This window comes from Hyaena hyaena, unplaced genomic scaffold (assembly GCF_003009895.1).
Source record: "Hyaena hyaena isolate Hyena2069 unplaced genomic scaffold, ASM300989v1 scaffold_409, whole genome shotgun sequence".
Taxonomy (NCBI): domain Eukaryota; kingdom Metazoa; phylum Chordata; class Mammalia; order Carnivora; family Hyaenidae; genus Hyaena; species Hyaena hyaena.
This window is the reverse complement of record NW_024081046.1, coordinates 378223-403684: the sequence shown is the minus strand read 5'-3', so window position 1 is coordinate 403684 and position 25462 is coordinate 378223. Positions and strand designations below refer to the sequence as shown.

General features: G+C 59.6%; 2 protein-coding genes across 2 annotated transcripts in view; one reads left to right on the top strand and one right to left on the bottom strand.

The window, feature by feature from the left end:
• Positions 1-3345: 3345 nt before the first annotated feature.
• BNIP3 (BCL2 interacting protein 3) lies at positions 3346-15114 on the top strand. Its single transcript, XM_039252408.1, has 6 exons — positions 3346-3563; positions 10668-10818; positions 11333-11417; positions 13192-13298; positions 13384-13533; positions 14812-15114. Exons 1-6 carry the CDS (start codon positions 3518-3520, stop codon positions 14855-14857), a joined length of 585 nt encoding a protein of 194 aa, XP_039108339.1. The 5' UTR covers positions 3346-3517; the 3' UTR covers positions 14858-15114.
• A 4706-nt stretch (positions 15115-19820) lies between these two features.
• Positions 19821-25462, bottom strand: part of PPP2R2D (protein phosphatase 2 regulatory subunit Bdelta) — a 50285-nt gene continuing 44643 nt past the window's right edge. The window contains 1 exon segment of the mRNA XM_039252407.1: positions 19821-21396. Coding sequence (XP_039108338.1) covers positions 21117-21396 — 280 coding nt within the window. The 3' untranslated portion in view covers positions 19821-21116.

Sequence of the window (25462 nt, the reverse complement as noted above, 5' to 3'; positions counted from 1 at the left end):
CGCGTCTCCAGCAGCAGGTGCCCCTCCCCCTGCAGCCCGGAGAGAAGCTCGCATCACCCTCACCCCTGCTTTTCTCCCGCTTCTCTTCTCCCTGAAGAAGCATTCCTCTCTTGTTTGTTGGACTTGCCTATGATTTTGCCTATTGGATTTGTCCCAAGTTACAATTTTGCTCTTCCCAAATAAACCCACTTTTCGTTGGTAAAACAACTTTTATTTTTTCATACACATTTAAAAGTATTATGAGGGGGGGCGCCTGGGTGGCTTAGTCGGTTAAGCGTCTGACTTTTGCTCAGGTCATGATCTCGCGGTTTGTGGGTTCGAGCCCCGCGTCGGGCTCTGTGCTGACTGCCAGCTCAGAGCCTGGAGCCTGTTTCAGTTTTTGTTTCTCTCTCTCTCTCTGACCCTCCCCTGCTCATGCTGTCTCTCTCTCTCTCTCCTAGAAATAAATAAAAAACATTTAAAAAAAAATAAAAAGTATTATGAGGGGCACCTGGGTGGCTCAGTCAACCGAGCAGCTGACTTTGGCTCAGGTCGTGATCTCATCAAGGCTCCTGGGGTTGAGCCCCCACATCAGGGTCTGTGCGGGCACCACGGAGCCTGCTTGGGACTCTCTCTCCCTCTCTCTCTGTCCCTCCTGTGCTCATGCTCTCTCTCTCTAAAATAACAGAAACGTTAAAGAAATTGAAAAATATATAAATGTCGGGAAAACTTTGATTAAAACAGTAATAATTATGGTATGGCAGAAATATATCCTTGGCAACGATTTACATTTATGATGCAGAAATTAAATGTCTACTTGGTGTGTGGAAGATGAATTTTTCAAAATTCTTCATTTTTTTAAAGTCTTTTTCTAGGGGCACCTGGGTGACTCAGTTGGTTAAGCATCCGACTTCACCTCAGGTCATGACCTCATGGTTCGAGCCCCACGCCGGGCTCTGTGCTGACAGTTCGGAGCCTGGAGCTGCTTCAGATTCTGTGTCTCCCTCTCTCTCTCTGACCCTTCCCTGCTCATGCTGTCTCTCTCTCTCTCTCATAGAAATAAATAAATAATTAATTAAGTTTCTTTTTTTTAAAGCTTATTTTATTTTGAGAGGCAGGGGGAGGAACAGAGAGAGAGAGAATCCCAAGCAGGCTCCATGCCGTCAGCGCAGAGCCCGACGCTGGGTTCAGACTCATGAACTGTGAGCTCATGACCTGAGCCGAAATCAAGAGTCAGACACTTAGCTGACAGAGCCACTCCGGTGCCCCTGAATTTGTTCAAGATTCTTTCAGGGGACGAGGGAGTGTAAAGTTTGGTGATCAGTGCCTTAAAAACAGCTCTGATTTCAGTGCAGGGAGGGTGAGAGCAGACGCCACTGAGTCCCTTTCCTGTTCCCCACCGCACTGTCCTTGGCTCCCCAACTCTGCTTCTTGGCTTCGGGGCTCCTCAGGCCCCCCGGGCAGACGCCCCCTTCTCTGCTATGACTTTCACAGGGACGGTTTACAGGTTGGCCTCAGGCTGCTCACAGGCGAGGGGCAGGGGGAGAGGGTCCTCCAAATGCGTTGGGCTTTGGAGAAGGTCCCACACGGACAGGGAAAACCAAGTTGTAATCGCCTATAGAGAGTTCAGAAGGCTTAAAAAATCCTGTATTTTGGGTGAGGTGCCAATACACAAAGATTGTTATTTTATTTCTTTAACAATTTTTTAAATGTTTTCTTCATTGTTGAGAGCAAAAGAGACAGAGCATGAGTGTGGGAGGTGGAAAGAGAGAGAGACACAGAATCGAAAGCAGGATCCAGGCTCCGAGCGGTCAGCCTGATGTGGGGCTCCAGCTCACAGACCGAAAGATCATGGCCTGAGCCAAAGTCGGATGCTTAACGACTGAGCCACCCAGGCGCCCCGCCTTTCTTTTTTTTGAATGTTTATTTATTTATTTTGAGATGGGGGGAGGGGGGAGGGGAAAGACTGTGAATGGGGGAGGGTCTCTCAGAGAGAGAGAGGGAGATTCCCAAGCAGGCTCAGCACTGTCAGCACAGAGCACAATGCAGGGCCCGAACCCACGGACTATGAGACCATGACCTCATCTGAAATCGTGAGTCAGACACTTAACTGACGGAGCCACCCAGGAGTCTCAAAATAGTCATATTTTTATACTAGTAACAAGCAAGCGCTGAAATGAAATTTGATGGCAATGATAATGACATTAAACACATGACTATTTAGGGAGCCTTCTGACAAAAGACGGGGGAGCCCTGCAGTCTGCCATCTGCACCCCGCTGCCAAGGGAGAGCACGGAGCTGCCCGGTGGGGGGGGGGTCTCCGGGGAACCGGCCCAGAGCTTGGGGGACGCAGCGCCCTGGGGGGGCTGCCAACACGGTGTGCGGGGCTTTAGGGTTTGTGTCTCTGCGGGAGGCTGTCTCCTGCCTGTGCCCCGTACTCGGCGCTGCTGTGACGGGACCGAGCGTGGGAAGTACTTGTTGGATGAAGGACAATGGCTACACTGAAGGCAGCAGCCAGAACGACTTAAGAGCCTCTCAGAAACCTCCTTCTCTAGAACGCTGGTCCCCGCCCCCCCCAGGGTGGGGGCTCCATGAGCCTGCGGGGCGCTGGGAGGAGACTGGGCCCGGGGTCGCCCTGGGGAGTCCTGAGTTGGGGGCACGGACCGGAAGTGGGGAGACCCTCTGTGCCCGGTCAGGCGCGGGCCCTCCGGGGTCATCCTTACAGGGGCTGCGGGGTGGCCTCCCGGACCAGTTGCTACAGATGCTGGTCTGACTTCCTAGGAGTTTGACTTGTGGCGGCCTGGCGTTCTGACGGACTCCGGAGAGGGTCAGATGTGGGGGTGTCTGCAGGGGAGGGTCTGGGTGTGTGTGGGGGTGTCTGCAGGGGAGGGTCTGGGTGTGTGGGGGTGTCTGCAGGGGAGGGTCCGGGTGTGTGTGGGGGTGTCTGCAAGGGAGGGTCTGGGTGTGTGTGGGTGTCTGCAGGGGAGGGTCTGGGTGTGGGGGAGGTCACTCAGGTGAGGGCGGGCGACCGCGCATCTGCCTTTCCGCGGACCCTCCGGGGACCAGTCGTAGCCGAGGGGATCGCAGTTCCTAGGCCCGCGCCCCGCCCGGCGCAGCACGACCTCCAGTGCACAGCGTCCGGTCCCGCCCCTCGCCGCGCCTGCGCACCCGTGTCCAGTCCTCAGCGCCCTCGCCCGCACGCACTCCCGCCCCTCCCTGGAGTACCGGTTTTGCGCACGCGCACTGAGCTGCTTAGGCGAGGCCGCTACCCGCGCCGCGCACGCGTCTCACGCGCCGCACGCGTCCCGCGTTCTCGCGCACGCGCAGGCCCCTCCCCGCGGCCAATTGGCGTCGCCGCGGCTTATCCGGCGTTTATCTGTTGTGCGTCCGCGGGCGCGCGTTAGTTGGTCCGGGTGCGAGGTCGAGGCTGCGCGGTCTGCTGGGTCCCGCGCTCCAGTCCCGGTTCCCCGCCCGCCCTCGGAGCGCCCGGCGCCCACCTGACCCCGGTTCGCGGTCGCAGCGCCGTCGCTGAGGCGCCATGTCGCAGAGCGGGACTCCTGGACTGCAGGAGGAGAACTTGCAAGGTGAGGCCGCGGGAGCGGGGCGCTGACGAGCAGCGCTGGGGGCGGGGGGTGCGGGCCTGGCGGCCCCGGGCGCGGGTTGGGGCCGTGGCGGGGGGCTGGCGGGGCCGTGGCGGGGGGCTGGCGGGGCCGTGGCGGGGGAGGGCCGGAGCCGGGGCGGGGGGTGGCCGGGCCCGAGTTGGGGCCGGGGCGGGGGGCGGCTGGGGGCCGGCGGGGCTGGGGCGGGGGTTGCCGGACCCGAGTTGAGGCTGGGGCGGGGGGCAGCCGGGGCCGGCGGGCAGGGAGCGGACGGCCCGAGTTGGGGCCGGGGCGGGGGGGGCGGCTGGGGGCCGGGGCGGGGGGCGGCCGGGGCCGGCGGGCTGGGCGCAGGTCGGGTATCCCAAATAAGCGTTTTACTCCGTATCCCGAGCTCTGGCGTTGGTTGTAGCGAGCGGACGCCGAAGGTGGCTCTGGTTGAACTGTGGGCTTTGGATTTAAGCCGTTGCTGGCTCTGCCGGTGTCGAGTGTTGGGACGTCCTCCGGAGGCAGGAGAGGATGAAGGGGTTACTGGTGATACAGGGCTCGGGTCCACCGGCCGCTGTTCTTAGTGTATAAACAGCTTAGGAAGTGTGAGCATGTAAGTGCCTGTTTTTTTAAGTGCGGTTCCGCTTGTGCCAGAAGATTCATTGCAAAGCAAAGCTCAAAACTGACTTGCGGGAGTAAAAAAAAAAAAATCGCTGTTCCCTCCAGCCCGCGGTTCCACACCGGGCGGTGCTCCCGGCAGACGCTTGTCCCCAGCCTGGCTGCTGTGTCTGGGTCTCTGGCATTTCGGGGAAGCAGGGCTCCCAGGGCCGATTGCCGCACAGCCAGGTGGGGGCCGGAGACGCCGCCCTGGGGCTTGCCTGGGGAGCCGCCGGGGGAGTGAGCCCCAGGGCCCAGGAGAGGCCGGTGGCCCACGACCTTTGTATTCTCTGAAGCAAACGTTCACTAATCCGAGTGAGCATGTAAATAAACTGTGGAGAGGGCTGTTCAAACCTTTGTGAGTGAAGTTTTAAGCTTTGTGTTAAGATTGTTAAAATGCTTCTATTCAGAGAAATGCGGGGCGCGGTTCATCCGTCCTCACACCGGATCTGACCAGGCGAGCAGGCACGTTTTTAAGATCCTGTAATCTCTTTAAAGTTCCACACTGACTAGTTCTTTGGAATCGATAAAGAGATTAAGGGCTTAAAGGGTTTCTTCTGTCGGTAGGAGCCAAGGGGCGGGTTATAAATCTCTGCCCCGATCCTCCTTTCCTAACTGTCAAGCTCCTTGCTTTCCGACGCCCAGTCCCGCAGTTGTCCCGCTCGCTCCCGGGGGGGCACAGATGGAGCTGCCTCGACTCCCCCCGGACGGCTGAGTCGTCGCGGTGCAAAATTGCCAGCTTCTGAGTTAAAAGATTTGTTTTTCTGTTTCGCTTATTCTATAAAAAGATGTTTACACACTGAGTGGAAATTCAGCTGAAGGGCTCTTCAGGCTGTTCTCTTGCGCCTACGTGCTGTCGGGCACTAGGTCACTGTCTGCCCAGCGTGGGCAGGGCCACGCGTCACGTCACGTGGGGCCCCGCGGCTGCCCTGGGAAATGTGACTGGCCTGGTGCCCCGGTCTCGGTTCTGGTTTGATCGCCTCGTGTTGATCTCCTGCCCGAGAGCCCAGAAAGCCTCCCTCACCCGCCGTGCAGACGGCAGCAGAGCCGACTGTTCCCTGTGTGCCCCTGGTCCCTTCTGGTTTCAGCAAGATCCTGCTCTGCCTTTCTTTCCCCCCGATGTGCAGGCGCTGCCAGGCAGGAGGGCGGTAGGGTGGGGGGGGGGGTGGCATGACTGACTTCCCCGGAGGACCCCCGAATTCCAAGCAGACTGGACTGCTCACGAGAGCATGGACCCTCTCCCCCCCCAGCCGGTCACACTGCACACAGGCAGCCCGCTCTGGGCAGAGGCGTCCCACCAAAAAATGGGACTTTGTTTTTGGCAGGAAAGTTCTGGTAGAAATGTGCAGTTTGAGAGCGCAGGTTTCAGACACGTAGATCCTAGCCTGACCCGCACTCTCACAGATGGTCACTGGGAGGCCTGAGGTGGAGTGAAGAATCGGGCGACCACAGGTACAGGGAGAGTCTGGCTCCCCGTGAGGCGCGGGGGTGCTGCTGGGAGTCTGGGGGGACAGTGCAGGCAAGATCCCGAGTTATGAGAGGCCTGGGTCACATCAAGTCTCTCGTTCTTTCCCACCTACCTTGAGAAGCATGCGTGCATTTATTTAATACTGTTTTGCTTACTCATAAATATATGGTTGTGTTTATAGAGAAGTTTCTAGAACATGCAGTTTTCCCAGGGAGGAAGCCCTCTGAGGTGGGAGCTAGTTCCTCAACCCTTAGCGGCTGCTCTCCCTCTGGGATGTGCGCCTTCTCAGACATCCTCGATTCTGATTCCATCTGTCCCACTGTGTCGCAGGTTATGACGACGCCTCCATTCCTCTGACCAGTCCGTTTCAACGCTGGCTGCCCACGTCCCTTTATAGCTTTCTCAAAATACGCACCTGCTGGGGTCTGCCTCAGCATTCCAGAGCGGGGTTCTCAGAGCGCCGGGGTGGGGGGGCTTCTGGAGAGCGGGCGGAGGACCTGCCCCCCAGAGCACAGCCCTAGGGAGACGGGATGTGTAGGGGGCAGTGGGTGGGGGTTCCCTGTGGACTCACATGGCACAGTAGAGGCAGGAGGTGTGGCTGGCACTTCATCTCCGGCTTGTCCCCAGGTGCGAGATGGCCTTGCCTGTGTCCCCATTAATGTGGCCCGCACATGGCGGGGGGCAAGGGAGGGACAGGACGTCAGGAAGGGGCCCTGCCTTGGACCAGCAGCAGCCCTGCCGGGTTCCTGGTAAGGCTGACGGTGCCCGGCTGCTTGGATCGTTTGTGACTCTGAGAAGCTTTCTGAGGTGGCCAGGACCCCTTAATCCCCGCCTTTCCTGCTGGAAAGACTGGGATCTTAGCGGGTATGTGACGGGTGGGCGGACAGCAAGCCGGTCTCCCCTTCCAGGAAGTGTGCTTCCTGCCCAGTTGTGCAGGTTAATAATGAAACTCTCTTCCTAGTAAATCATTCTTGGAAAACAGCTTTTGGACCCAAAGCTTTCGCTGTACACAATCCAGAATGGGATTTTTTTCTCAGGATGCTTACAACTTTTTATGACGTGTTTTTAAAAAGCATGGCATAGGGGCGCCTGGGGGGCTCAGTCAGTTAAGCATCTGACTTAGGCTCAGGTCATGATCTTGCAGCTCATGGGTTCGAGCCCCCCGTCGGGCTCTGTGCTGACAGCTCAGAGCCTGGACCTGCTTCGGATTCGGTGTCTCCCTCTCTCTCTGACCCTCCTCCACTCATGTTCTCTCTCTCTTTGTCTCAAAAATAAATAAATTATTAAAAAAAATTTTTTTTTAAAGCATGGCATGGTCGGGGCGCCTGGGTGGCTTAGTCGGTTAAGCGTCCGACTTGCGCTTAGGTCATGATCTTGCGGTTCGTGGGTTCGAGCCCCGTGTCCGGCTCTGTGATGACAGCTAGCTCAGAGCCTGGAGCCTGTTTCAGATTCTGTATCTCCCTCTCTCTCTGACCCTCCCCTGCTCACACTGTGTCTGTCTGTCTCTCTCTCTCTCTCCTAGAAATAAATAAAAAATAAATAAATAAAAAAAATAAAAGCATGGCATGGTCTCCTTGGGTCTTGAGCTGACTCTTGTGATATAACAGGAAAATAGGTCCGCACTTACATTTAATAATGTAACATGTCAGTTCTATCTCAGTTTTTTTATTTATTATTATTTTTTTAAGATGTTATTTTTAGGTAATCTCTGTACCCAACATGGGGCTAGAACTCAGGACCCCAAGATCAAATCCGTCCCGTGCTCTTCGGCCTGAGCCACCCGGCGATCCTGTTCTATCTGGTCAGAAAAGTATATGTTTGGGGTCTTTCCCCTGTACCCTGGCACCGGGCTCCAGAGCTCCTCAGGGTTTCTTGAGTGACAGTAGTGTCTTATGGGTGAGGAGCCCCTTGGAACACATGGGGTCTGCTAATGAGGTGGCTTAGTGGGGACCTAGGTGGCCCCCGCCCCGCTCTGGGGCCGGAGCAACCAGAGGGTTAGGAAACCTTCAGAGGCTGCGAGTTTCACTGGTGCACAAGCTGGGGTGCAGGAGCTGTCCCTGAGTTGGGTCCTTTCTGGAAGCGGGTGTGCGGGGCGTTTTCCTGGCTTCTGGGAGTTGTTTTAGGGAAGGATGGGGCCCAGGCACGTGTGGAGGGAGCCCCCGCCCTTGTCGTCTGCGGCAGAAGCGCAGGGAGCCTGGGCACCCGGTCTGCCTTGTGAGGCGGACCGCGGGGGGGGGTCACAGCCGATTGGAGACCAACCAACCACACACCCCCCTCCCAGCACATTCCATGTCAGAAGTGAGGTGAAAAGAGCCTGCACCCCTCAGACTCCAGGCACCAGAGCTCTGGGACACCCGCTCAGCAGCCCGGGTGGAAAGGCCAGATGTGCAGTCTCGGATAGGTGTGCGGGGCGCTCTGGGGGTGCTGTGGCTTCCAATGACATGCGGTGGCCCGCAGCCCTGGGCTCCTAGGCGGACGCTGTGCTCCTGTGGGCCGGGACGCAGCTGGAGACGTGTGTGAATGTTAGGCAGCTGGGTGGCCGAGTCTTCAACTTGCTTTTTTCTGAAGTGACCTGTGGTACAAGCAGCTGCTGAGGGAAGGTCAGGACTCAGAAGAGACGCCCAGCTGGCTGGACGGGACCTCCGGGTCACTGTCCCCCCGGCTGCACGGCATAGGGCTGCGCAGGGCGCTGGTCATCACAGTAGTTAGAGGAAGTACGTGCGGCTCACTGCATGTTGCCTTTGGTGGCCTGCCTGCACCCTGTCCCCGCCCGGACATGGACCCGTGATGCAGAATAGAGGGACTGGCTTGTCGGGCTCAGAACCAGACCTGCAGGTCTTCCTGACCTGCGACAGGAAGCAGCCCTGCAGGGGGAGCGCAGCAGCTGGGCGTCCACGCCGGTGTGCGCGCGGGTCCCCCCGGGCTCGGGAAACCCACAGCCGCACGCTGGTCCCGAGAGCACAGGTCTTCAGGGCCTCCGAGCAGGGAGAGAGTGAATGTTCCGTTCGTGAGAACAGGACGTTAGTGGGAGAAGGCGAGTCTCTGGAATTCTCGCGACAGGGTCAGATGAGAGAGGCTCGGGGCCTGAATACTGAGCTCTTACAGGCAGAGGGAGAGATTGTTGACCAGCTAATGTGAAAAGATGCTGTCCGAGTGGCCAGGAAACCTGCAAATCCAGCCAATTTCATGGGAAATGGGAGAATCGTCCCAGCGCCTGGGTGGCTCAGTTGGTTGAAACGTCTGACTCTTTTTTTTAATTTTTTTTTTTTTATGTTTTTTATTTATTTCTAGGAGAGAGAGAGAGACAGCGTGAGCAGGGGAGGGTCAGAGAGAGAGGGAGTCACAGACTGAAACAGGCTCCAGGCTCCGAGCTGGCAGTCAGCACAGAGCCCGACGCGGGGCTCGAACCCACCAACCGCGAGATCATGACCTAAGTGAAAGTTGGACGCTTAACCGATTAAGCCACCCAGTCGCCCCTGAAACGTCTGACTCTTGATTTTGGCTCAGGTCAGGACTTCAGGGTTCTCGAGTGTGAGCCCCAGGCTGGCCTCTGCCTAAAGGGTGGAGGCTGCTAGGGATTCTGTCTCCTCTCTCTGCCCCTCCCCTGTGCATGCTCTCTCTCTCAAAATAAACATTAAAAGGGGAGGGGTGGTGCTAGAGTGGCTGACTTTGGCTCAGGTCATGATCTCGCTGTTTGTGGGTTCTAGCCCCACATCCAGCTCTGCTGACAGCCCAGATTCTGTGCTTCTTTGGATTCTGTGCCTCCCTCTCTCTATGCCCCTCCCCTGCTTGTGCTCTGTCTCTCAAAAGTAAATCTTAAAAAATCCGAGAAACGTAAAATCACTTGATGCCATCACAGAAGGGCCACCCACGCAGACCGGTGGCACCAAGCGTGCGGCAGCGCCGGTTTCTTGGGAGGCCTGGGTGCTGGAGCAGCTGTGTGCCCGCCAGGTGTCTCCCAGTAACTTGTGGTGCCCACGGACACAGCTCGCGATCGGCAGTTCGGAAGCGCCAACGGCTGCTGCCCCAGATGTGAAGCAGGCCACGGACCCAAGAAGTGCCGGCCTGCAGTGCGCCCTGCCACGGCATGCGTCCATGAGCACTTGGGGCCCCAAGTCCGGCCCCAGAGCCCACGCCGAGCTGCACCCTCTGGATGTCTGTTTGGGGGGTCACATCCCCCCTTTGGGGGAGGGGCCTGACTGTCCCCGGGCCCCCCTGCCTGCTCTCGGCCCCAAACCTGGGCATTCGCACAACCCATAGCTCCGCCCCAGCCCGTCCCTGCCCTGCATATGGCTGCAGGGTTGACCCGAGTCTGTGGGGATGGGACAAGCAGGCTCCCCGTGGGGGTGGCTTCGTCTGGTCCTTGGCTCCCAGCCCGCGCCCAGTTTTAGATTGGACTGCGTTTCCCCCAGAACTGCGGGCTGTGCTGCGGGGGGTATTTGGGGAGCACGTGATGCGGTGCTAAGACAGCTCTCTGAACGCACAGAGTCTGGGTAGAAACAGTTTGGGATGTATAAGGGACGTCAGAGTTTAGTAAGTTTAAGAACCGTGAACTTCCAGTAACCATGGGTAGCTTGACTTCGCAAGATGCTTTGCTCTGCTTAATCACATTTAGTGAGAAATTACCGTTGTTCTAGAGCACGTTCCTCCAGCTTCTGATGGAAGACACACAGCGGTCAGGAGCCAGTGCTGGGAGGTGTCGGGATCAGAATGTGCTACTGGTGTGGAAATAAGCACATACGAGATAGTTTAAGACTTTAAAAAAAATTTAAATCCCTTAAGATGTTGATACTCTTTTTCCGAAAACTGAGTTGAAAGCATCCCAGTCAGTGGACCCGGCTGACCCAGTGGCCAGGGTTTGGTGGCTGCCGGGAGACTGTGTGTCCCCTGCCCTCAGGACTGCAGGGTGGGCCACTTCCTTTAGGACCAGGCTCCACAGTAGGTAGAAAATCCAAGCTGTGTCCTTTCTCGTCTCCCAGGCTCCTGGGTGGAATTGCATTTCAGCAATAACGGGAATGGGAGCAGCGCTCCGGCCTCTGCTTCTATTTATAACGGCGACCTGGAGAAGATCCTGCTGGACGCCCAGCACGAGTCCGGACGGAGCAGCTCCAAGAGCTCCCACTGCGACAGGTGGGTGTGAGCGAGCGTCCGCGCCCAGGGCGGCTGCTCAGAGCCGGGCAGTCACCGTCGCAAGTGCTGAGCCCGGGCCGCCTTCAGGAGTGGCCTCCCCCCTCCCTCCTCCATAGAGAGTGGGCCCGGGCTTGGTCTGTGGAGGGACCACAGTAAAGTCAGGGGGGGTGGGGGGAGGGCAGAGGGCAGATAACCAGCCCGGCCCCGGAGCCTCTGGCCCCGACCTGTCTCGGCTCTGTCCTCTGGGCCACCACGAGCTGCTGGTGAGTCGGGGCAGCTGGTCTCGTCAGAAACCCACGGTCAGGTGCCGTCAGCAGAGCCGCGCACTGAGCCGCTGGGGAGCGCGCCTGCGGCTGAATCGCGTCCACCCCAAGGCCTGGTCCTCGCTGCCAGCCAGGCTCCCCTGACAGTGCTCCCTCCCTGGGGAAGCGGTCCTGGGGGCCGGGGGCGGGCTTTTCGGACAGAAATAACGTCCCGCCTCGCTGTTCTCTTTCCTGTGTGCGTCACCACCAAGCCCGCCCCGCTCGCAGACCCCTCAGGATACGAACCGAGCTTCGGAGATAGACACGCACAGCATCGGAGAGAAGAACAGCTCTCAGGTGGGGGCGCGGCTGTGACGTGCGCGGTGCCCGTGGCAGTGGGGCGGACGTGAAGAGGGCCTGGATTTTTAGGGTGTCTCTTGCCTTTTATAAAAACTTGGGTGGGGGGGCGGCAGCCACCACTCGGGCTTCCCACGGAGCCAGCTGGCTCTGGTCACAGATGGGCTGGGGCCTCTGTGCCACCCGAGGACACTTGGGGACGGAGGTGGGTTCTCCCAGGCCTGCAGCCTGGACAGGGGCCCCTGTGGCCAGTGGGAAGCGTGGCTGGGAGCCTGTTAGCCACTGTCAGTGGGTGTGAGCCCCAGCTGTTTGCGAGAGCCTGGCATTACTCCCAGAGCCTTTTGGGGCCCCCTGCCACACCCCTTCCTCGATGGATGCTCTAGACGCTTCCAGAAATGATGCCTCAGGCTGTGCTGACTGGTGCTGGCACGGTTCGTGTGAGGAGCTCACTCTGCTAACGTTTGCTCAACTGGCTAATGGGTCTCACACGATAGGTGCTTCAGTCGTGTCGTGGGGGCTCCAGTGTGAGAGCCCAGGGCTCTGGTGGTGCTCGGCCTCTCCAGCCCACCCCCCCCATCCCCACATCTGTGCGTGTTGGGATGAACAGGAAGTGTTTTGGTTTTTTTTAATGTTTTATTTCTGAGAGAGTGCACGTGGGGGAGGGGCAGAGAGACCGAATCCGAAGCAGGCTCCAGGCCCCCAGCCGTCCGTGCAGATCCTGACGCAGGGCTTGAGCCCACCAGTCACGGATGATGACCTGAGCCGAAGTCAGACACTTGACTCAGCCCCCCAGGTGCCCCTGGGAAGTGTTTTCTTTAATAATTACAGTAACATGAACAGTTGACTTCCTTTCCCATATTTATTTCAAAGTCTCTTAGGAAGCAAGGTCTTGAAGTCAGTGCCACTGAGTCACTTGATCCCGTGGGGACTCCCCTCAAGGCCTGCCTGCCACCTCGGCTCTCCGAGGGCTGTCCCTGGTGCCCCAGGTGCCCTGATGGTGCCCCCCCCCCCCCCCCCCCCCCCCCCCCCCGGGCAGCTACTGCGTTCTGTATTTCCAAAATATTGTGTTTTTTCAGATTTTAAAAAGGGATTAACAGGATGTACTAAGGTATAGACAGAGGTTTTATTTATTTATTTTCTAATGTTTTATTTCTTTATTTTGCTAGGGAACAAGCCAGAGAGGGGGTGAGAGAGAGAGGGAGAGAGAGAATCCCAAACAGGCTCCATCTGTCAGCAGGGAGCCCCACTCGGGGCTGAAACTCACTCCCATGAGATGGACCTGAGCCAAAATCAAGAGTTGGACAGTTAACCGGCTGAGTCTCCAGGCGGAGATTTATAAATGCAAAAAAGAGAAAACCACCTCTAATTAGTTCTTGTACATATTTTAAGATGTGGCTTGAAACCACAGGTATATATGTAAGGTTTTGGCTTCTTCACTCCCGCCAAACATCGAACAATTAAAATTGTTCTTTTCCCACCTGATCAAGGAGCGCTGTGCCGTTTCAGAGCCGCAGCCTGTCCTGGGTTTAGATTTCTATTCTCTCGTCGCAGCCCTGCGGTCAGTGTGCGCGTGGGCGCCGGGTCCCCGCTCTTGCACGTTGCTTCCTCGGGACAGTGTTTGCAGCCTCGGCGTCTGTCCGAAAAGGAGGGACGCAGGTGGAAGCGAGGCCCCCGTGGCCTGCTGCCCACCCGGGGCCCCCAAGCCCGGCCTGCTGACGGCCTGTGGGCGTGGCCGCGTGGGGCTGACTGACTCTTCACCTGGACTCTGTTGCAGTCCGAGGAAGATTATATGGAGAGAAGGAAAGAAGTGGAAAGTATCTTGAAGAAAAACTCAGACTGGATATGGGACTGGTCCAGCCGGCCGGAAAACATCCCCCCCAAGTGAGTGTCTTCGGTGTCGCGGGTCCTCCTGGGCACAGCGCCTGGTGGCTCGCTTGCATGTGTGTCTGTCCCCCCACCCCCACAGGGAGCTCCTTTTCAAGCACCCGAAGCGCACGGCCACACTCAGCATGAGGAACACGAGCGTGATGAAGAAGGGGGGCATCTTCTCGGCCGAGTTCCTCAAGGTCTTCCTCCCGTCACTGCTGCTCTCGCACCTGCTGGCCATCGGGCTGGGGTGAGTGGGGGCGGGGGGTGAGTGGGGGAAGCGAGGCCGGAATCCGCTTCTGTAAGCTGCGTGGGACCCGGGCGTGGGGTTCTGACCGCGGAGGCGCCCGACTGAGCCCTGACGGCGGAGGCTCATCAGTCTGGACCGTCCTGAGTCCCGGGCCGACCCTCCCAGGTGTAGGCGTGTTGTCGCCACACTGGGCACAGCCAGGGAAACGGGGCCTAACCCCCCCCCCCGCCCCCCGTGTCGGTGCTGTTTGCTCAGAACAGCCCGGCCCCGTGCGGGTGGGCGGTGGCCTTAGGGGCCACCAAGCGCTTCGTCCTGCTGCCGTTGCAGCTTGTCGCACTGCCGTGCCATCTTCCGATTCAGGCTGCCACACTCCCTGGCCGGAGGGCTTGGGTTCGGGGCCCAGAGGGGAGCGGGGATGACTGAGCCCCCGCAGCACGGTGCGCTCACCCCTGGACGGGGCACGTGGGGACCCGCCGGCTGGCCCAGCAGCTGTGCGGGGGGCGGGGGAGGGTGCCGAGCTGCCCGCCATCCCTTCTGAGCTTCAGACCCTGTTTGTGCCGGAGACATGGCTTCCCACCGGGCCAGACCCCACACCCTCCTTGCTCAGAGTGTCCCCCCCCCCCACCCCCCCCGCACAGCTTTGCTGTGGCCGGTGCTGCCCCGAGCCCAGCTCTGGCCCGTTGTCCACAGCTCGCGGGGTAGACCCCGTGGGGCTTGGCCCGCTGCCACTTCAGTGCCTGGTTTGGGCCTTCATTTCAAGGTCCGTTGCTGCAGCAGCTCCCAGGCGCCCCGGGGCAAAGTCCCCTCTGGTCCCCCGGGGGCGGTGCCCTGCAGCATGTGGGGCGGGGGCTCGTTTCAGAGCTCTCCTGCCGGCCCGTCGGGGCAGACTGTCCGCCGGTCCCGGCCTGGCCCGCGCTCCCCCCACTGTCTGAGCCCGCCTCTCGGCCCCGGCCCCGGCCTGCCCGAGGGCAGCGCCCCGCTGCCGGGGAGATGGCCTGGGTGGGGCTGGCAGAGGCAAAGCCGCTGGGTCAGCCTGGAGACCGGGGGCTGCGAGTGCCGTTGTGTCGTGAGAGCGTGTCGGGCGCGCAAAGCCTCCCTGTACCGCGCGCACGTGGAGGTCTCCTAAACGGGCTTGTACGGCACACGGTGACGGTGCCGACCCTTGGGTGAGAAGGTGGCAGATACTGTTACAAAACGTTTAAAATGAGGTGGCAGATGTCCCGTCCCCTTGCTCGGCGCCCTGCGCCCGCACTAACCGCTGATCCGCTCTCTCCGAAGGATCTACATCGGAAGGCGTCTCACCACCTCCACCAGCACCTTCTGATGAAGATTCGGAGCCGGGCTCCTCCCCGCGGCGGCGCTGCCGGAGGCCTGTCCCGTCCCCAGGAAGCTGCACCACTGGGATCTCAATGCTGCGCTCCGTTCAGTGACACGAGATGAAAGACGAGCCGGAAGGCGGCGGCTAACCTGTAATCGTGTCCATGGGATCAGTTAGTGCGCATGTCCTGTTGATTAATATCTACCGTAATGATTTGGTAGTGAACTGTTTGGATATTATGAGTAAATAATTTTAACACGCTAGATATGATGTATGTAGCATTTTAACAGATTATCTGTAACCAACTATTCAGTTGAAATACTTTATATTTACAAAGAATGAGTGTTTATTAAGAGGACTACGTAAGGGGTTTGTCCCAGATCAACCTCGTGGCCTTCTCGCGGTTTCGGGAAGCCCTGCATTGTGCGGGCGCAGCCGGGCCACTGACGACACGGCACTCTCGCACGGGTCCTGCTCACGCGGCAGAACCCAGGGCACACACACGGGCTCCCCTGGGACACCAGGCGGGGGGGGGGCGATTGCTGGGTTTGGCCTTCTGGGTGGTGGGTTCTCACGTGCTCTCAGTCCGCGTCAGTCTAAGCGAACGTGTCTGCTGCGGAAGACTGGAAATAAATCAATCTTTGCCAAATCCTTGAGGTGACTGGCCACGGGGTTTAAAGCCAAGTGTCTCAAAAGTATGTGGCTGAGCCAGGTGTCCGTCCCCTTGTTCCCCCACCTTCCTATAGCAGGACAGCGGCGGCCTCGGGGACACGGTATCTCGTGTGTGTCCCGAACCTGCACGCTATGTTCAGTTGTGTTAAAATAAATAACATTTGAAGGTTTTAAAATTTGTGTATATTTAAATGATTACCTCGGGCACGGCAGCCCAGGCCGGCGCGTTCGGCGAAACTGCTGCTGCTTGAATCGTGGAGTCCGTGCCTTCCCGGCGCTCGACCCCTGGAAGAGATCAGGTCACGCGGCAGTGCCCCTGCCCCGTGAACTCCTGCGACAGACAGGGTGTGTCCATCTGTCGTGAGAAACGGGGGCTCATCCCTCTGCTGTCTGTCCCCAGCAGCCGGTGGCCTGACCCGGGGGGCTGCACTCCGCGTGGCCGAGCGGGGTCCTCTGTCTCCAGGGTTGGCGCCCCTTGAGCGGGGTGGCTCCCCCATCACTCTCTGGGTCATCACGTGGGCAGTAGGGGGCCCTCTGCGTGGCACTTCTGTCCCCTTCTGGCTGGAAGTCCTCGAGGGTGGGCGGGAAAGTGCTGTCACAGCAGGGACGCCGGGAATGAGACCCGCGCCTTCGGGAGGCCCCTCCCCAGGGTGCGCGTCTGTGGTCTTTCCTCCTCTCCGGCGTGACGGCAGCACGAGTGACGGCTGGAGTGAACAGCCTTCCTGCGGCTCATTTTATTCGCTGAAGAGCGAGCTTACGTGTCCGGATGATTCTGTCACTCCAGACGGTCTGGGAGCTAAAGAGAGAAACGTGCAACCGCCACTTCTAAATGGGCTTCCGGTCCAGCCACCGGCAGACCCGGGGGACACCTGGACGGGGGTGGGGGGTTCGGTCAGCACCTTGACCACCACCTGCTTGTTCCTGGGACCCGGGACCCCCCTTCTACGACTCCACCCTGAAGATCACCCTCTTAAGGCCTGACCGTTTCCAGCAGCGGGTGGTGTGCGAGCCCCCCCCGCAGCGTGCGGCGAGCTGCCTCCGCCGACCCGGTTCAGAGGAGGCTGAGCCGCTGCGCCCGAACTCAGGCTGACGAACAGAACACAGTACCCGGAAAAGAGGTGGCGCGCCACCGCTCGTGCTGAAGCCGCCCAACAGGCGCCTGCTCGTTTATACGGGAACCGAGCGCGGGCGGCTGGGGGCGCTCCGGGCTCCGTCCAGGCCTTCGAGCCGGGTCCGGGGGCGCGGCGAGCTGGCTGCTCCGGATCCGGCCCGCAGGTCAGCCACGGCCTGAGGTCACAACCTGAGCCAAAACGAGGAGTCGGACGTTCAGCTGACGGGGCCTTCAGGCCACGGGGTGAACCAGGCGCCTCTGAAAAGTGGCCTCCAGGGCAGCGGGAGTCGGACACACGCCCGGGGGGCGGCCCCGAAGCCGGCACCGCCGGGGGACAGGAGCCCCGGTGAGGGGACAGCCGGCGGCCGGAGTGGGACGAGAAACCAGTGTGGCGACGCCCGAGGGCGAGTCCCGAGTCCCCTGCAGCGCGGGCGCGGGGGGCGGGCAGAGGCCGAGGCCGCACACGGAGGACGCAGGCCCCGTCGCACCGGAGCAGGGCCGTGTGGACAGGGCCGTGTGTGCGCAGACGGCGCTGGCAGGACTCAGTCCTCGGTCCCCGGGCTGCCGCGTGATGACGTCATGGCGGGGGAGGGGCGGGGCTGGCTGTGCGGGTGGGGCCTGCGACTGTCCATCTCAGGGTTGTGAGTTCGAGCCCCACGCTGGGTGTAGAGATGAGTTAAAAATAAAATCTTTTTTTTTTTATTTTTTTTTATTTATTTCTAGGAGAGAGAGAGACAGCGTGAACAGGGGAGGGTTAGAGAGAGAGGGAGTCACAGACTGAAACAGGCTCCAGGCTCCGAGCTGGCAGTCAGCACAGCCCGACACGGGGCTCGAACCCACGAACCGCGAGATCATGACCTAAGCGAAAGTCGGCCGCTTAACCGACTAAGCCACCCAGGCGCCCCAAAAATAAAATCTTAAATAACAGCAAGGGGTCTGGGACCTGAGACCAGAAACCTGGAAAAAGGCAGTGAGCTCCCTGACGGCCTTGGTGATGGTATTTTGGATTTGACACCAAATGCAAAAGCAACAGAAGCAAAAGCAAGCAAGAGAAGCTGCGGTGAACGAGAAGGCTACGCACACGGGCGGGGGCCGCCGGCACCGCTGGGGACACGGGATCTGAACCCCGACTTGCTCAGTCCCGCGTCTCCACGGCTGAACCGGCCCGTCGGGCTTAAGCAGGCGGGACACACGGACAGGCGTTTCCCCAGACGACACGGGCGCAAAGGTGCGCCCGTTGCTCCCCGCAAAGGGGTGAGGCTCCCGGTCTCCGCGGGGTGTTTGGGTCTAGGAGCGGAGCGCGGCAGGGACGCCCCCGACCTGCAGTGTCTCCCGGCCAAACGCGGCTGCAGACCCCGATCCGAGCGAGTGTCGGCCGGCGACTCGGCAGACCCCGCGGTTCCAGAGGAGTCCCTGGTGCCCCGTAGTCACGTCCTCAACTGCTCGGGGCTCGAGGTCCACGGCAGCGGCCGGCGGCTGGCGCCCGAGCTCCAGGAGGCAGGGCGGGAGGGACGGGCCAGGTGGCCCCGAAGGGCGGCCAGCCAGCCTCCCGGGAGCCCCTGGGGCCGCTGCCTGCCCCGGGCGCCGAATGCCGGGACACCAGCTGCGCACACAGCCCAAGCGGGGGGACGCGCTGTCAGACGAGGGGCCGACGACCCCTCCGCACGTTGTGCTGCCCGCGAGCCGTTCCCTCTCAGGGCCACAGCGCCGCGGTCAAGGCCACGCGGGAGTGTGAAAGGCCCCTGCGCCCCGCGCTCCCCGCCGTCACCAGCTCTGCAGGGGTGCGGTGCGTGTCGCAGGCGCCCAGAAGGGGGCCGTCACCACCCGGCTTGGCGCCCACGCGGGTGGTACCGCCTACTCCCCGACACAGCCCTGGGGGAGGGGGCAGCACCAGTGTGCGGAGACCCCTCGTGGGGAGCACGCTCAGCCTCCCGGGTGCGCCCCGCTGCGGGCACGAAGCCCCTTCGCACGGAGGGCGGGCCCCACGTCCAGGCAGGGGTGAGGGGACCACACCAACGGGCCCTTCGAGTGAGTGAAGGGGCCGGAGGTGCGAAGGCCGGTGCCTCAGGCCGCGGTCTGTGGGGCCTTCGTGCCCCCCCACCCCCGCAGCCGACGCCAAAGCGCGGGTTCCGGTCAGGTATCACGGCGGCTGGCGCGAGACCTCCGGGCTCCCTACACGCTCGCGGCGGAGCAGTGAACCCGGCCGGAACGGACGCTCGTTCCCGGCGCGCCCCGCACCCCCACGCGCTCCCGGGGCAGACCCCGCCTCCGACCTGGGCTCCGCGCAGAACCGCGTCCTCCAGACCGCAGACGTGTGCAGACGGGCCCCGCGGGGCCAGGCAGATGTCCACGCGGGCTCCCGCTGCTCTGACCCCGTTCCGGACGCTCCCCCGGAGAGGCCAGTGCTGCTGGCCGCGGACACGGCCCACTTCGGAAGAAAAAAGGCCATGTGCCGTTTCTGACATTCTTCCCGAGCCCCTTAAGCAAGACCTGCAGACATTTGCTCCTAAAGCACCAGGGCCCCGGCTCAGCCCGGTCCCCGCGCGCCGACCAGGGACGCTCTGGGCACGGCCTCTGGCTGGGAGAAGCGGGCCACTCAGCTCCTCAGAGCAGGCATTTGCGGTGCTGTCCCGTCACCGAGGCCAGTGATCTGCAGACGCGTGACCAGGGTCTGAGTCTCACACTTGACTTTCAGAAGCTCCGTTTTTCATGAATGAAGATTATCCACCGCGAGCCAGGCCATCGGCCTCCGCAGACACGAAGAGGCGCGAGCAGGTCTAGGAAAACAGAAGCACAGGATCCTAAGCATGAAAACAATTCACACAACGGACTTTAAGGAACAGAGACGAGTTCTGGTTTGTAAACAAGAGAAAAGGGGAACGTTTTAGAGGAAAGTACGTATTTCATGAAGAATATAAACGAGCAATATAAACGGGAGTCTGAAAACCTCACTGGGGGGACAGGCCTACCTGGAATCGCGCGTCGAGGAGAAAGCAGCACAGGGAGGAACGCCCAGCTCTCGAGTGTGCATCCGTGTAGATCCCAGCTCCCGGGAGCAAGCGGGGACCCCGGAGCCGCTGGGGGGGGGGGGACGCCACCGGGGACTCCGCCATTTGGCTGGGTTCCCCGAGACGCAGAGGCTCAATTTCTACTCGGTGGGAAAACCGTCTGAACACACAGTGCAAATCCAATTAAACATTTAAAATTTATTAAACTTTTTGGTCAAAATAGTTGAACAAATATATACAATTCTGTTAGAACCGCTGTTTTTGCAGAGGACCGCGAGGCACAGGTATGTGGAGAGAACTCTGCTCTGGGTCTCAGAGCTGGAGCCTGGGCGCTGGCGCGCGTACAGGTAGGAGTTACTCTGAATGAAATTCTCCGCTTCTAACTGGACGAGAAGTAAAGTGGAGTCGTTACGCTGCCGCAGGGTAGCACACAGACCGCCCGGTAACAGGGCACTTGCTCTCGTGGATCGTGTCGCTAGTCACCAGGACACGCCTTTGTTCCAAGAGCAGCGCATGCGCCGTGCACCCCGCAGGAGGCCGGGGTCTGAGCCCCCATGTGGATCCCGGCAACTTCCGATCACACCGCTAGTGTCCGTCTTGGGAGATCCTGATTTCTGGCACCAAAGAGCCTACTTTTAAAATCCAGCACCAAGGTGGTGGCGGCGTCACATGGCTACTCTGTTGGCTGGAAACAACTAGGAGACCGGCATGCATGTGATTCCAGCACTTTCCAAAGGGGCCACCCCCCCGAGGGCTCCTCGCAGTCCCTGCCGCGCGCTGGGAGGCTCACTGGACACCCGCGTTGCCGGCCCGGCAGCACCCGTCGGCCCCTGGGTCCCTTCTGAGACGCTCCCCCCGCCTTACCTGCCTTGTCGCCTGGCCGATGTCTACAGAAACAAAAGAAAATCACACAAGTTTGGGGACAGGCAGGCTGAGACGTGGAGGTACTGCACACGTGCCACCATCCTGCCAGAGTTGGTCACACTGTTCCAAAGTGTAATTCCGCATAATTCATTCTATGCAGTTAAAGTAAATAAAAAGCCGATACTGGTCTTAGATTTAAAAACACTTGTCATAGTGTGTCACTTTTATTCAGTGGCCGCACCAGAGGGGGTGGCGGTAGGTACAGGTGCGCGGGTGAGGACAGCCACCGAGCCCGCTCGCTGAAACCAGTCCCCGGGGACCACGGCGGGGAGCGGCCCCAAGCGTGAGGGCAGGCGGGGTCGTGGAGACTCTCTTCTCCTGGGTGTTAACTTCCTGGTCTATGAACTGGAAAGGCCGGCTCAGACTTAAATAAAGACATTTATTGTGAGTAACGGCCTCTACTGAGCACTGTGCACCGTGCGCCGGGCGGGATCGGGCCGCCCTCCGGTCTGCAGGGGGGAGGAGCGGGGAGCGCACTGCTCCTCGCGGAGACGACGACGACGTCCCTCCCCTGGGGAAGCGTCCGGGCCCAGTCCCCGCGCCAGCCTCCCTAGTTGACCTTGTCCTGGAAGATGTACAGGTTGTTGGTGGCGGCCACGGCGATGACGTTCTCCGCTGGGTGCCAGGCCGTGTGCAGAATCTTCTTGTTGAAGTCCAGACTGTCCACACTGATCTCATCTTTCTTTCTCTTCCCGCCTGTACACACTTTCCGAGGCTTGAGGCTGGCGCGGGGCTTGCTGTTCTCCCTGGAAGCTTCCAACGTGACGTCCCTCCGTGTATTTCGATCGAACATCCTGAAGAAGTTGTTGTAGGAACCGGTCATGATGGCGCTATGCAGAACGAGAGGGCAGTGCTGGTCAGGGACGAGGCACCAACACCCGGCCCCGCGCGGGGGCCCCGCGCGGGGGCCCCGCGCCCTGGACGCCCCGTGAGGGTCACCTGCCCTCCCCCCTCCCCCACCTGAAAAGATCATTTTCAAGAGAAGAAATGAAAATAATGGTTGGCAGAAAAATCGGTATAAGTTCCCTACTGAACTTCACATACGTAATCCTGTCCGTGAAAATAAATATTACAGAACAAAAAAGGAGCAGCCACTCCTGATTACATTAGAGGTTTTTTGTTTTTGTTTTTTTTTTAAGTGAGCTCCTCGCCCAAAGTGGGGCTTGAATTCATGACCCTCAGATCAAGAGTCACGCTCCTCTAGGGGCGCCTGGGTGGCTTAGTCGGTTGAGTGTCCGACTTTCGCTTAGGTCATGATCTCGCGGTTCGTGGGTTCGAGCCCCGCGTCGGGCTCTGTGCTGACTGCCGGCTCAGAGCCTGGAGCCTGTTTCAGTCTGTGACTCCCTCTCTCTCTGACCCTCCCCTGCTCACGCTGTCTCTCTCTCTCTCTCTCCTAGAAATAAAAAAAAATAAAAAAATAAAAAAAAGAGTCACGCTCCTCTGACCGAGCCAGCCTGGCGCCCCACATTAATGTGTCTTTAGAAAGTAAAAAAAAAAAAAGACGACACAGCCACCTGTCCCACGAATAACAGTGTATTTTCAAGTCTCGAACATTTGCACTTTGTCCAATGTCCCTCCGCACACCTGATAAAGAATATTTTTTAATTCATTTTAATGTCACAAAGTTCTTTCACGGGAAGCAACAGGTGTACAAAGGGGAAAGGTCTTAGACATCAGAGCGAATCTCAGACGCTGCAGCGCTGCCCATGTTATTTCTCCAGGATCAATTCTTACGGCTTCCACGGCCTCTGAGATCAAATATGTTTCTGCAGTACTGGTAGAAACTTCTGTTTTTTGTTTTTTTTTTTTAACAAAACATTTAACATTTTTTAAAACAAGAAATGGCTGACAAGTGCTGCCAGGATTTAGCCCGTGGCTTTAGAACGAGCCCTGCTCCAGATGATGGTGCTCAGACCTGCCCCTGCGGACCCTGCAGACCCAGCCTGGTCCCCGTGGCTCCCCGCGGTCTCCGGGCTCAGGCACGGCAAGCCGCAGACCCCGATCCACGCAGATCCCTCAGCGTCAGACTAACCTCACCTAGAACTCACCCGGAAAAGACGACGGTCAGGACCCTCGCGCCATCCTTGCTCAGCCTGTGTGGTCTCGGCCCAGGAGCGTGTGCCGCTCGGGAGAGAACCAGCGCCGCCCAGCCCAGGGCGCTGCCTGGTCAGCCTCGTGTGCAAGACCATGTCCAAGGGAGGCTGGGCGGGAAGCGTGCCGACGCGGACCTTCTGTCCACGCTACTCACAGTCAAGTGCATGTGCCACGATTCCCTGGAACAGGGACCGGGAAGAGATCTTCAGGAGGACGCGGCTTTATTCTCGACATGGACTAGCACTGGCGTGCGGCAGAAATGAAAGCAGACCAGCTGTGACTCAGATTCAGTATTTCTTCTCAATTTCTGGCCCACAGGCCTGCAGGGGAGGTGGGTGTGCCCACCCCCCAGACCACGTAAGAGCACCTGGACAGGTGTCCTCCACTTCCCCAGGTGGCCAAGTGAACTCGGGAGTAAATGGCTGTGTCCATTTTTGCCGGACAACCTGAGCACAGCCAAGCAGGGTCACGTGACAGCATGGTCACGGGCGCGGGACTATCCACGTACCCATAACCCACTGCTCACACGGTTAGACCCCACTGTGTACCTGTCTAGACAGACGGCTCTCCCACCTGGTGCCCCTGCTGGGAACCGTTACAGAAGAGAAGTGTCATTCCCATACACGTTTCCGTTCAGAGTAGTGACATATTCCTAAAACAGCACCTTCTCGCGTGTTCTACAGAACACGGAAACCATCCAGACTCTTCCACAATGTGCTTTCTTTGCTCACTCTCCTATGACATCACCTATATGACGTGCGTGGTTTTACTTCACTGATTTTCCCTCGTTTTCAGTAGTGTACATTACGGACAGACGAGTTTCCCGTGGCGGCTCCTTCAGGGGTTTGCCAGCTCTGCTTTCTGTACATGCACGAGGTTCCTGACCTATGTGGGCCACTGCCCACCAAAAAAGGAGGGCCATGGTGAAGGCCACCGGCCTTCGACCCCAGCCCACCGTAAAGGCACAGAGAGGGCGTCCTTGTCCCTCTGACCTGGCGACTACCAAGAGCGAGCGTCTCAGCTTCCCGGTCCTGCTACTTCCCACTTGTGAGCGGCCACGTCCTGCCACGGGTTCTGGGTCCTCAGGGTCGTATCTGCTTTTGTGGGTTTTCACGGTCGCATTTTGGTACAAAACAAGCGTTAACGTGGGTGAAGTTCCTCACATTTCCTTCACCGTCTGGGGTGGGGCTGTAGAAGCAGCCCCGCCGGTCTCCTCCGTGTTGGCGCCGCGCTCCCACGGCTCCGGCCCCGTCTCGGAATTCTGCCCAGCTCGGGTCCTAGGTGGCTGAGGGACAGCTGTGACCTGTCCCCCCAACACAGACAAGCAGCTCCACCAGCCGAGTTCAGGGTCGATGTGCCTCGGCAATGCTGCAGGGCCGTGTGCCTCCCGAGCTCTCAGAGCCGCCGTCTGGGGTCACGTCCTTTCCTGGAAGTACACCCCCGAGATCCGTCCCGGGAGCTTCCGGTCAGGGCGAGCCGCTCCCCGTCTGAATGCGCCTCACCACACACGTGCTCTGAGTGATCATTTATCTCTCCGGGCACTAACAGTGGTCACAAGCAAGGACTTTCCTGTCACACCATCCTGGGTACCTGCTGTGCTGGAAGGCGGCTCTCAGCCTGACTGTTGGTCCTCAAGGTCGTACGTCTTTCCGCCCCCGTGGCTACTCCTAGCATCCCTTTGCCGGTGGTGCCCCGGGCCCGCACGGCACAGACGTGGATCCGCGCTTCCTGAGTGCGGGCCTCGGTCTTCTGTCCGCTCCAGGCCGGCACCCCTCCCCGTTCTCGCCTCCTGGGCACGCCACCCGGCCGCGTTCCGCTGCGTGCCCCTCCCCCGGCCTCCATGCCCCTGCCCTCCCGCGAACTCAACCCCTGCAGCCCCGCACTGCACCCCGGAAGACGGCTTCCCCTGCGCTTACTGCCCGGGGTCTCCCGCTGAACCCACATTTTCAACCACTGCGTACTTCGTTTCTAGGAGTTCTGTTTGCTTCATTTATAATTCTCTCAGGTAATTTCCGGTGGTCTCGCTCATGGTTCCTGGCTTGGGTGGGGGTCCCTTCCAGCGCTCTCTCACGCTCCGCAGCTTAGGTTCTAGTATCTGAATCCTCAGACAGTCAGTGTTGCTGCTGTTTCTGACCTGTTCCCAGTGGCTTTCCTTCACGCGCTTGGTGGTGTTTACCCACACGTGCATCTAGGGGAGATGGCGCCCTGGGTGTACTGGGAGAGGCAACCGCCGTGGGTGCTGGGCGCCCCTGCATGTCCTCTTGAGTGCGCCCTCCCGGGGCCCCGTGTGTGGGCCCCGCAGTGTCCACGGGCAGGCCTGTCAGTCACGCTGTTCGGGACGCCAACCCCACTGCTTGTGCGGCCCGGGCCCATGTCACTCCTGTGGGGTGCGGGGGCCGTGGCAGATGGGTGCCCGCATGAAGCTCACGCTGCTCTGCGGGGCCAGGGGTCTGGAGCTGGGTCTCTGCCCCAGGGAACTCGTGACTCCAACAGTACCCACAAAACACTGTAAACGGGAAGAGCCCAGGCCCGGAAAGCTCTGTCCTGCTGCCCAGAGCCCGGCCTGCCTTGTGGTGCCCAGGTCCACAGTCAGCCTTTCCAGATCATGCAGCAGGACACAGACGCCACAGCTGGGGTGGGGGGCTCATGGTTACCACTCTTGGGGGGGCTTTCACGCTTCCTCCCACCCCTCAAGGTCTCAGACTAATCTCCCTGGGGACTGTGAATGTAGCTGGATGATGCCTTTCCCAGAACCCTGGAGGGTCTCACCATCACTGTGCCCCGTGCGTGGGGACCTCAGCG

What these genes read in the sequence shown, in the direction of transcription:
- BNIP3 (XM_039252408.1), top strand. Translation starts at nt 3,518, where the DNA reads ATGTCGCAGAGCGGGACTCCTGGACTGCAGGAGGAGAACTTGCAAG. An exon ending in GCAGGAGGAGAACTTGCAAG is followed by an intron (nt 3,564 to 10,667) that starts GTGAGGCCGCGG and finishes CTCGTCTCCCAG; the next exon opens with GCTCCTGGGTGGAATTGCAT. An exon ending in GAGAGAAGAACAGCTCTCAG is followed by an intron (nt 11,418 to 13,191) that starts GTGGGGGCGCGG and finishes ACTCTGTTGCAG; the next exon opens with TCCGAGGAAGATTATATGGA.